General features: G+C 39.4%; 1 protein-coding gene across 1 annotated transcript in view; it reads left to right on the top strand.

Annotated features, from left to right (window-relative positions):
• The window catches only part of LOC129095804 (zeta-sarcoglycan-like), a 146,695-nt gene that overhangs the window by 41,637 nt on the left and 92,747 nt on the right, over nucleotides 1–12,311 (top strand). Inside the window, 1 exon segment of the mRNA XM_054604368.1 lies at nucleotides 1,515–1,616. Within this exon segment, the coding sequence (XP_054460343.1) occupies nucleotides 1,515–1,616 (102 nt within the window).

Genomic DNA, 12,311 nt, shown 5'->3' on the forward strand with positions numbered 1-12,311 from the left:
TTTTCACGGTACCGGTACCGGTGGACCGGCCGGCTCAACCTCCAGCCGGTCTTTTAGCACACTAAAACGGCGTAAAATGACCTCCAGCAGCCCAGGGAGGAAAAAAATAGCAGGCGCTTTCCGGAGGATTTTAGTGCTGAAATCCGGCTGAATCTGTCTTTTAAGGCAGTGAAACGGCGTAAAATGACCGGCATCACAGCGTCAAAACACCCGCAGCAGAGTGCTCCAAGTCAGGGTAAACTCTGGGAGTGACAGCGGGTCTTTTAGCACACTAAAACGGCGTAAAATGAACCGACACAACCATGCTGCTCCATCCGCCTAAAAAATGACCGCGACCGCCAGCTGAAAACGTCCGTAAAAGAGAGCATGAAGTGGCTAAACAGTGGTGCCATCAGCCTGTCTCTCCATGCTGCTGAATCCGCGTGAAAATGACCGCGACCGCGGGCTGAAAACGGAAGGATAGCATAGCTAGAGGAGGTTGAGCCGTCCGGGAGCTAGAGGAGCCGTCCCGGTAGAATCCCGGTGACCGGGAAATAGGTTCCGGCGATCACCGCGGATTGCATGCCAGGTAGTTTTTATTTTATTTTATTTTTTAAATTCAATAACTTTCTTGAGACATTTGTTCATACATATAAACGAAAGATCATTATCTTTATTTAATGTTTTATTATCTTTATTTAATGTTTCGCGTTTGTCACAGTCGCGGTGCAGTGACGTCACGTCATGATGTTTTCACGGATGTTTATCTGGACGGCTCATCCTCCTGTATACCGGTGTGCCGGATTACGGTGTTTTTCACGGTACCGGTACCGGTGGACCGGCCGGCTCAACCTCCTATAGCTAGCATAGCTAGAGGAGGTTGAGCCGTCTGGGAAACTAGAGGAGGCGTCCCGGTAGAATCCCGGTGACCGGGAAATAGGTTCCGGCGATCACCGCGCATTGCATGCCGGGTAGATTTTATTTATTTATTTATTTTTTAATTTTAATTTTTAATTTTTTTTTAATTTTAATTTTTAATTTTTTTTAATTCAATAACTTTATTGAGACATTTGTTCATACATATAAAACACAATATATTTATATATATATATATATATATATATATGTATATATTTACATTTTCAAGTTCTTATTTTTAAGATCTTAAGTTGATGCCACGAAGGCTGAAACATCATCTATTATCTTTATTTAATGTTTTATTCTATTCATTTAATGTTTCATTATCTTTATTAAATGTTATATTCTCTTTATTTAATGTTTCATTCTCTTTATTTAATGTTTTATTATCTTCATTTAATGTTTTATTCTCTTTGTTTAATGTTTTAATATCTTTATTTAATGTTTTATTCTATTTATTTAATGTTTCATTCTCTTTATTTAATGTTTTAATATCTTTATTTAATGTTTTAATATCTTTATTTAATGTTTTCTTATCTTTATTTAATGTTTCGCGTTTGTCACAGTCGCGGTGCAGTGACGTCACGTCATGATGTTTTCACGCTCTGTATTTTTAGGATGGAATGGGGAATCTGCGGGTGACCAAGGAAGGTGTCCGACTGGAGGGAGTGTCCGAGTTCTTATTGCCTCTATACGTCAAAGAGATCCAGTCTCGTAGGGTAAGAAGTGTGTCTATGTGTTATGTGTGTGTGTGTGTGTGTGTGTGTGTGTGTGTGTGTGTGTGTGTGTGTGTGTGTGTGTGTGTGTGTGTGTGTGTGTGTGTGTGTGTGTGTGTGTGTGTGTGTGTGTGTGTCTTTATGCGGCCCATCCAACCCCTATAATGAGCAGAAAGCAGATGTCTCCAGCAGTCAAGATCTATGTGTCATGTATGTGACACATTATGACGCTGCATATGATCCAGCAGTCTTCCATGTATCCATTCATCACGCACAGAATCGTCATTGATCCCGTCAGCTGAGGCAACACGGACACTATGTCACTCTATATAGGACAATCATTTGACACTGTGTGTATGTGTGCTTGAGCGTGTGTGTGTTCATACATATGAATGGTAAGCAGTAACTGTAATAGTGTCACTCTGTCACAAACACAGCCTGCATGTGTGTGTATAGAGCGGGGGAGTGGAATTTTCAATTGCACAGCCAGAGATTAATGGTGTTATGGAGCGGGACAGAAAGATATAGGACATTTGATAGATAGGACATTTATGAATTATGCTGCACAGATGGCAATTTTCTTGGCGGATTCTGATCTGCAGATTCCAATGTTTTCTCATTCTGATTTTGTTTCTAAGAACTTTAATTGACAGCAAGCCTCCGTGCAGATTAACTTGTTTGTTTCTTACATCCATCCCGCTATTGTCCAGAAATCAGTGAGAAGTGTGTGCATCGGAAATTCTCAATGTTGTCATATTACTTCATTTTTATCATCTGTTGTGGTTATTTGCATAAAACACAACAAACAATTATATTTTTGTTTAAAAACTTGCTTTGATTAAAAAAAAAAAAAAAAAGAAAAAAAAGATCTTGGCATTAGTAGTTTTAATGATGAAAGCTGCTTAGAGCTCGTGTTAGGAATTTAATCATGTTATCATTTTCTCTCTAACATCTATTTTATATTGCTGTGAAAACATATCCTTCAAACAACTGGATTTATACAAGTTTCCTGCCAAAAACTCCAAAAACTTAATTTCACAAGATTACATTTGAACACATAGAGTTAGAATTTACATTCCCCCAATGCTCAATCTTGTGTTTGAACGACCCATACTGCAAGTCAAAGTAACTGTTGGTAGATGAGCGTGGCAATGAATTACAATTAGTAGTTAGTTGTTCCAAACGTTTCAAAGGTTGATCCTCCACGGCTTATTTTGGTCCGGCAGTTTTGACAGATTGTGAGCTTCATGTCTGTGTACTGAAATACCATTATTATCAATAAACATGCGGTTGGACAGCAAACGTGTATAAATGTGAGGTAAAATGTATGCAATATGAGTCTGATGGATTTGATCGGGACCTGATTGATCAGCATCTCTAGAAAGATGTTTCACAGCTGTGGTGTCGTTTTCCATTTTCTGTAAAAACTCTTTTTTTATTTAATATGTGAAAAGTGCAGCGGAGGAAAAGGCAATTTTGCAGTGCAACAAGACAAAGCTCCCACACTCTCTAAGCTCAATGCAAAAAAAAAAAAAAAGGAATTTAAAACAAAAAAGAAAATGCGTATATTACCATAATCCAACATTGATTATAAATAATGCTTATAACTCTTTTCCTGATCCCCACTGTCTTTGGGCCAATGCTTTTCGGACAGGATACCTTAAAGTGTTTAAGCCTGTGCCTCCTCTACCACTAACTATTTTTGTAAAGCATATAATGGAACCTGAAACACCATTTGCATTGATGTTTTGCTGCTGAAAAGTTCATAAAGGATTTCTGTTTTGCACGTTTGCGTTCACACGGCCAAAGCGATGTCAGATGCAGCCCTTCACGTTGGGTCCATGCAGCAGGTTTTTCCCCTGTCTATGCACATTGAACATTTTCTAACTACGCAGATGGGCGGAGAAAAGGGAGCACTTTGAGGAGCCCTGGAAATGTCAGTTTAAAAAAGAGTATAAAAGAGAGTTTCCTCGACACGATTCCACGCCAGCTCATGTCCATGTGACCGTCCTTTCAGAAAGCACAACAGATGATTCATCCACATTTCTTACACCCAAAACACAATGCACTGCTGATGTGAGCTTGATAACATCTTTCTCGGCTCAACGGGAGGCGGGCTTTTTTTTTCTATCCGAAAGAGGAACATGTCTTTTCCATAGTAAAGTCAGGTTTTAAAGTTAGTCATGGCTTTGTATGGTACACTTATTTAATATATTGTCAGAAACACTGTCTGATATATAATATACATATAATAATACATAATATATTGTACATGGCCGGCAGATAAATATGGAAAACCACAGAAAACTTGAATGAATAGATGATGAAAGAAAGAAAAAATAAGGATAACACCAGGAGGAATGGGGGATGTACTGATATCTACATGGGCATAGCAAAGAGGATGGGGGGCATACTGATGTAAGAGGACAGGAGGATGGTGAAGATAAAAAACAAACCAGCCAAAAAGAAACGATAACTGGAGGTCCAAGATATAAAGAGAGAATTAAGGTTGAGAGTGGAGACTGATGATGAACGGAGAAGAATGACTGTGAGGAGATGGAATGAAGTGAGACAAAAAGTGTTGGAGAACGAGTGAAGCTGTTGAGGAGAAAAAGCGATATTGAAGTGTAAGAGGAGATAATAAGAGGATCAAAAAACAGTTGTTAGGACATGGTTATGAGTGGAATAGAACAGTGGGGAACTGCTTCAAACTCAGATCTCTAAAATGTTGCTCACATTAAGTATTCCTTCTTTACTAGACAGTGTAAAGCAATGGATAAGTCTAAGATGTTACAACTGTTTTCAGCAGAATTCGCCTCAGCATTGTTGTATATGTATGGCATGATAACCCAGAGAGCTTTCAAGACACCTTTAGAGGAGAAATACTGTAGATGCAGATCCCCCTGTTCTCAAGTGCAGCATGAATTAATGGTCACTACTTCAGCTGTTGTGGCTTTATTATTTCCCCCCACCGTATGGTTTGCTGTTTGCCGCAGTTTGTACATTTGCTTCACATTAAAGATGTATGACTTCTGTAAACAGCCTCACAAATCAAAAGTAAATATAAGTTCAACTGTACGGGGAAAAGAGGGCAAATGTTTTTGGTTCAGTCTTGAAAGTCTTGAGAATTCAAGCTCCCACAAGTCTTACGCTGCCATTATTTTAGAGTTTGCAACATTCAAACTCGATTCACTTATGATGCATTTGAATATATGGAATTTTGTGATAATAGAATGGCATTGTTATTTATACAACCCAAGATCCACAAATTCTTCTCAAAAGGTTTTACAATCCGTACAACATATGACACCCCCTTTCCTCAGACTTTTGCTTAAACTAAATAATTATTATAAATCTAATAAGCACTCCTCTAACAGTTTACCATTATTGAAAAAATATATATATTCATGTGATGGAAATCATTTATTTTGTTTCCAATCAGGGGAACCTTTTCTACACTTGATGCAACATATTTTCATATCTGTGATGTTAGAAAAATGGAAGTCTATATCCCTGTTCCCATGTCACTGTAGATCAACTGAAAGCTGACTTTAATGGTATTCTCATGTAGGACATACCTCTTACTAAACAGGTATTTGTTTTCTGTGGGACTCAAATGCAGAATCACACTTTAAAATATTTAACATGAATCAGTTGCATCCAATTGAATTTCTTCGAAAATGGCTGTGAATAATACGCTACTGCCTGACTTTGAACCGTTAAATTATTTTACTGAAAAACGTGAGAAATCACTGGGAGTGTGTGAATGTGTGTTGGGTCTGATCACCACCAACTGTCTTCAAAAACTTTTATTTTTTTAAAGTGTCGTTTTAATCATCTCTGCCATGCTTGGACAGAATCAAACCATCGCTTTGAACAACTTTAAAAAAAAAGGTAGTGTCATCAGAACGGCATACTCAGTGGAGGGCTTATCTCCACCAGGTGTTTCTGTAAAGAACACTGTTGTAATTCTTGATTAAATGAATGCAACAAACAATAATTGTAGTGTATCTGGCCTATTTTTAACTCACACATTTCACACAACCGAAATGCCTTCATTGTTATCTGCACTCTCTCTAAGCAGGTTTCTTTCACTTTGGTTGGGCAGCTGGCAACAAAAAGACCCGGGAGCTTTGTGGGTATGACGGAGTACCTTTGTGGTAACCTATGAGGAACTTTGGCTTAGCAGCGCAGTGATGCACTCAGCTGTGTGATCACTTGCGGCCCCTTACCTGCTGGAGGGCAGTTAAGAGTAGTGAGGAAGAAGGCCGCAGTCAATCAATGGGAGTATCAAACAGGCAATTAGAGGTGATTGGAGAAAGAGTGTCACTGCTACCATGAGACATCCTTTAGCATGCAGCCCTGAATGAGTACCCCCCCAAAAAATGTAAGTTTGGTGCAGCAGTATGTGAGATTAGCCATGGAGAGACACAGATATGCACACAGTTACTCACACACACGTGACTGATCTCATAATCTCCTGGTGGAGATAATAAAGTAGCTTAAACCTATTTAATGCACGATAGAAGTGAGCATGGATGTTAGATAAACCATAAATAAATAATCCTGACTTTTTAGATATGTGGACACAAACCCCTGTGTTTATCTAAATTGTAGTTACAGTAATACTTGACCACACAACATGTTATTCTTATATGCTTGTATATACATATATATATATATATATATATAGAGTTAATATATACTATATATATATATATATATATATATATATATATATTAATATACAGTATATATTAACTCTCTATGACATCAGTAAAAGCAAAATATAAAAAAAATGGAAAGTGATGAAGCATGAGAAACTACTCTGTGCATTTTTTTACACGTTGTGGTTTTGTTTCCTTTAATACTGTGATAACAGCTTGCTTGTCTGTCTTTGTACAGTGTACAGTATTTACTGTGTGTATTCAACAAGTGTGTGATTGTCAACCATTGTGTTTACAAGTCTGCGTTATAATGTGTGCGTGGGGGTTGCATGCGCCTGTCTACTGCGAGTATCTATTGCTATTTTGATGTCTGTGCAGATATTGATGTGTTGTGCTTGTGTTGAAGCCAATGCATATCTGTGTATGTGCAAGTTAGCGTGTATTTGAGTGTGTGCATGAGGCGGCGCGTATCTTCCCACATGAAGCCAAACAGCAGGTCGCCCAGGCATGCTCTTATTTTCATATCCACAGTCACTGCGCTTCTACTGTGAAGCGTGATTGAATCGGGGGTTTGGAGCATGCTGAATCAGAGGTATCCACCAAACTCCTTGAGGACACAACAGTCTACCGCTTGTTCTATGAGGAGTGAGATGGCGAGACAAAAGACAGAACCATAGAGTGGAAGATGGGGCAAAGAAGGACAGGAGGGAAGAGAAAGATGCAGAAATAAAAGGGTTCTGAAAAGGGAAATCAGTGAAAGCATGGTTTATTCACAAAAATATAAATATCATTGCACCAAACCTCATTTGCTATCTATTGGTCAACAAAAATAATTAACCAACAAACATTAGTGTAATGTTGCGTTCACCCGGAATCAGGCAGACGGTAGTTGGCAGGCAGAAAACATGAGATAAACAAACAAGTACTCCAACAGAATGGAAAGACTGAAAAACTGAACAGCCATGACAATATGTTGCTATGGTTTTGTTCAGATTTAATGGAATTAAATATGTTAAATACCATTATTTTGTGTTTATTATTGCAGGTATTGATTTGCATGTAGCTATAAAATGCAGCTATCTCTTGATATTCTATTTTATATAACAACTTCTCCTTTGTGAGGGAGCTACATAACACCCGGTTGTAAATTCCGTCGTTGAGGATGGCAAAAAGTTAAATTATTTTAACTCTGGACAGCAATGCCGCCTCCCTTTAACATTGCCGTATTCTCTTCCGGCCTTGTCTTGTCCTCTAACATGATATCCGTTTCCTGTTTATGGCCTGTCTGATTCCATTTGAACGCAGCCTAAATCCTGTTTTTAAATGCTGCATGCGTCATGCAGTGCTTACTGTAATAAGTTATGAGTAGTTTACATCAGAGGACACCAAAGGAAACTGATACATGAAATAAACAAAAACAGCTGACTGTGGTGAACTGTCCTGGACTGTGATGTTTATTGACTTACAGCTAAACCAGATACCTAGTTACATGGACACACACACACTTAGAACCCATTAAAATGATACCATGTAATTAGCCAAGACAACAAAAAAGAGAGGCACAAACATACTCACCAACCCAAAGAGGATCCCTTGGGTCTGGCTAACTGGAGGAGATGAGAGTGCTTCAGCAGGGAGAGTGATGTTGAAGTGGGAAATAGTGATACACACAGAAAATTGCAAGAGGAAGAAAAACCTTCAAAGGCAGGAAGCAATGAGACACAATACTGGAATGAATGTGGATAAGAGATAAGGTAGCCCACATTATGTTGATGCACATGGGAGGCTTTAGCACTCACATTTGCAGCATTTTGCACCTCATTTATTCGTGTAAGTGAGGCCCGACAGACGAGTAGAAGGACTTGAATGCTTTATGCAATGAAGTCTGAGATTGTATCTATTTTGACTTTTCAATAAAGAGGTTTGAATAAGTGTAATAGTCAACAAAACCTTGAGGAACCACACCAAATAGTCACTTGTGGTGCCAATTACGGTTTGGTGCGTGAAGAAGACACTCTGGAAAACTTACTTAACACAAAGGTGGAATTTAGGCCTCACAGGAAGTGTCTCTTTCAGTTTTACAAGAGAAGACTTTAAGGATGAGGACTAACTGGTTTACTTTGCAATTGTACATCTGGTTAATCGACACACAGCCACTTCTCAAAGCTTTTCTATGGGACCCTCCAGGACCTTCTCCCACGCAGTGGATGAGACAGCCTCAATAGGGTCTACCTAACATCAGTTTTAGGCAGCCTCTAAAGTCTTTCCTGTTCTAAATCTAAACCCCTGAATCCATAACTCGTTGTATCTGGACACCTGAGAGTCCATTATTGCATTCACACCCTGATTCTGAAGGAAACTCTCCAGATTCTTCATTGTTCTTCTAGTTTAATCTTTTTTACTCACTTTGGTTAATGTAGTGAGTTTGTTTTAACCATCTGTGTAATCACTGATGTGGTTAATTCATTTAGGGAAAGTTAGCCAGAACCTTTTTTTTAAGGCATCATTTAAGTCACCTCGCATTTTTACTTCTGCCAGCCAATCAGCATTATGTATTCTGTGTTGCTATTGTAATAACATTGAAAGTTTCAGGAACAGTTTATTGCCATTCTGCAAAACAAGGTTGTACAATGGAATTCAGTTGAAGCCCCATCAACTTTGAGTACGTTTGAACACCAAGCTTCATTGGTGTAACCACCAGTTGACTCTGTTTTCGGTTGCGTTTGGTCGAGCCGGTTTGGGCTGGTTGGGCTGGTTGGGCTGGGGGGTCAGAACATGCCCTGGGCACTGATAGTCTCAAGGTCCGCTGCACTTTATCCAATCCCCACGATTTCCTGTTTGATTTTGATGACCGTACCTCTGTCATATGCGATAATCGCTCTAGTAATAAACCCCCAAAGACAAAAGAAATGTTGCAAATGGAGCTGCCATTTCATCACCGGTTTACCTTTCCTCCCTATCTCACCAGGACCCTCGTCCCAGACCTGATTTGGGAGGGGTTATAGTTTAGTGTACCCGATAATAAGAGTATTAAGCACTTAAAAAATCACAAAAATAAGCTTTAACTTAAAATCTTGAGAAAACAAACTTAAGGATATAAAGGAATGTAGAACGGAGAAAATAAAGATAGCATCCTTCCCCACGCAGCGTATGTCTTCTTCAAAAACAAATATACACACACACATTCACATTTTGCATAACCAGGGCCATCCCCCAGCAGTGCATTGTGGGCAAGGTAAATGAAACATTGTGACTCCCAGAGAGAGCTAAATACAGAACTCTGCACATAAACCAAACACCAACAACAACAATGACACACTGAGAAATTCGATTGACTGGGTGGGAGGGGAAAAGAAAGAGATAACAGTGGAGCGGAAGGGAACAGAAAGAAGCAGGTCTGAAGGAACTAAAAGGGTCAGAGTGAAGTGGGAAGTTTTGTTTTTTTAAAAAGTGGGAAAAAAGGTCTGAATCCATGATAAGGAGAGCCAACAGAAAAACAAAGGAAAACAAGAAGGATTAGAAAAATAAATCGAAAAACTAGCTGTTAGAATAAAGTGATGTTTAACACCGTGTGCTGCTGATTTTGGCATTTTCTCTCTGAGTCAGTATATTTTGGAATTTTAACACGCTGGCCTCCATTTCCATAATCTGCTGTAAGGGGCAAATGGTTTAATAATGCTCTTGTTTTGTTTTGGTTTAGTTTCACCTGCCTTGCAGGTAAATAGACATTGTGTGAGGTCGAATACATCGACATTGGCAGTAATTATGGCAGAACAGACCTTGCCGTAAACGTGTTTGAATTTGTTTTTTAAGCAAGTTCTGATAAAGGTTCCTCATGTTGTTGAATGCTTCTCATCTCCGAGTGTGTGTGCTTGCTGTTCATGATCAAAATACAACATTATTTCTCTTGATTTCTTCACTGGACATAGATGACATATAAATACTTTCCCATACTGAGAGAAACGCAGCAAACACAGCAGTGTATTAAAAGTAAAATCTATGATCTAATCTATAGTTTGTTTAACAACCACAGCATAACAACTGGCACACTCCCCATACCAGCTTGGTGCACCTATATTCTAGCAACAAATAAAAGAGGAACCAATCCAAAATAGTTTATTTCAGCAGGGCTGAGGAAGATGCACAAACACAAAACCAGCAGGCAGAACATCAGTAAAAAGATAGTAGGAGAGAATGTTTCAGGCATTCATCACGCAAACACCAAACAGCTAGCAGGCTGTAGAAAAGCACTGTGTGGTCACATGATAAAGCTGTTGAGCACCCAAAACCTCTGCCAGCCCTGGAAGGAACATCACACGCTAGCGCCTGGAGGATACCATGCACAGCACACTACATGCGTTCTGACCATACGTGTATCATAGGACAGACCAGCCACATCCACTATGGACATTTAAGAATGCACAATGTGGACAGATCGTATTGAAACAAATGTGGAACAAATCAACAAAAAAGTTTGACAGCAGAAATAAAAGGCTGGGTAAAATGTGCTTTACCAATTGGTCTTTCAGGCTGGTCGATCAATAGGCAGGCAAGTGTGAATCACACAGGCATAATATTTGCATGATGAGCTCCAGGCAAGTAAATTGTAAAGTAGCAGGTAAGCAGTGAGGGTTGTAACACGTTGGCAAGATAAAATACACGTCCAAGTGTTTTCTGATCTGACGCGTCTATCAGCAATTGCGTGTCTGTGCCTTCAAAAACTCTAAAATATCTGCTTTATTTTTGATTTGTTGTGATTTATTTTGGGGTTTTAATTATTAACCATGTGGATAAGGTTTTGGGGGGGTTGGTCGTTGTCATGCTTTGGAAAAAGAACAACATTAACTGATTGATGGTTCTTATTTTAGTCTGATCATTTGTTGACCCATCCATCATATGAATCACTCAGCATTTCAACTCCACGAATCAGCGGTTCCTCGTCCACTACAGGCTTTCAAAGTAAGCGACAGGAATAAATAGAAATGGGGCTCAAAAGGGAGCAGTGATGAGTCGCTCGTAGACAGTAAGCACAAGCTGTCATGGATATAATGGCCAAAAATAGATATTTGAAATAGTTTGAACCAATGTGTTTTTTCAAAAACTATTATTCAAACATACAACACATGGCATTTAGGGGCACTTACCAGAACAACTGATCCTGTCGTTCTTTTTGGGAGGACATTTCCTTTGGCAGCAAGGCAACATTAACTCGCAAATATTAAATAAGAATAAGCAAATGAGCTATGCAGATTGATTATGCTGACAATATCCGTCAGGAGGGTAATTAACTGCCACCTAGTAAAGTAAAGAGTTTCCAGAAGCTCTTTATGGTTGCTGTTCATGATTTTCAGAAAGTTCTTCTTCTTCTTCTTCTATGGCTTACAGTCTGTATATATGGGGGATTAACATAGCATATGTGCGGTATGTACTTGGGAGAGGATTCCATTGTAAGCCAGAGGCAGTGGGTTTATCCTCAGAGCAGCAGGTTTTGTCGGGGATTTCAAGCTGTGTTGGTGTGTTTTAAAACAGCACACTATGGATGCAGTGTTCCCTCTGTGGCTCGCCCTTGCTGCTCTATTCCCACAAAGGCCTGTCTTTAGTGACACACACACACACACACACACACACACACACACACACACACACACACACACACACACACACACACACACACACACACACACACACACACATGCTGACTCTTGCCACATAGGCCTTAATTGTCCCCATAGGGACCCCATGACGACCTATCACCACTACAGGAGGCACAAAGAAAAACTTCATTTATTCTGCTCTATGCTGTCTCGCTCGATCTTTTTGATTTGACTTTTCCTTTTATGTGTCTCTTTTCCCTTTTATTACGCCTTTTCTTCCTCTACCCCGTGTCTATAGCATTTCTTTCTCTCTCTAACGCCTTCTTTCTATGTTGTTTTTGTTCTGTCTTTCTCTCTCTCACCCCTGTAGTGATACCGGCTCCCCGGAGACAGGCAATAGACTGCCTGGATCAGGGTTTCACTTCCTGGGGGTGCGA

Source organism: Anoplopoma fimbria, chromosome 9, assembly GCF_027596085.1.
Source record: "Anoplopoma fimbria isolate UVic2021 breed Golden Eagle Sablefish chromosome 9, Afim_UVic_2022, whole genome shotgun sequence".
Lineage (NCBI taxonomy): Eukaryota > Metazoa > Chordata > Actinopteri > Perciformes > Anoplopomatidae > Anoplopoma > Anoplopoma fimbria.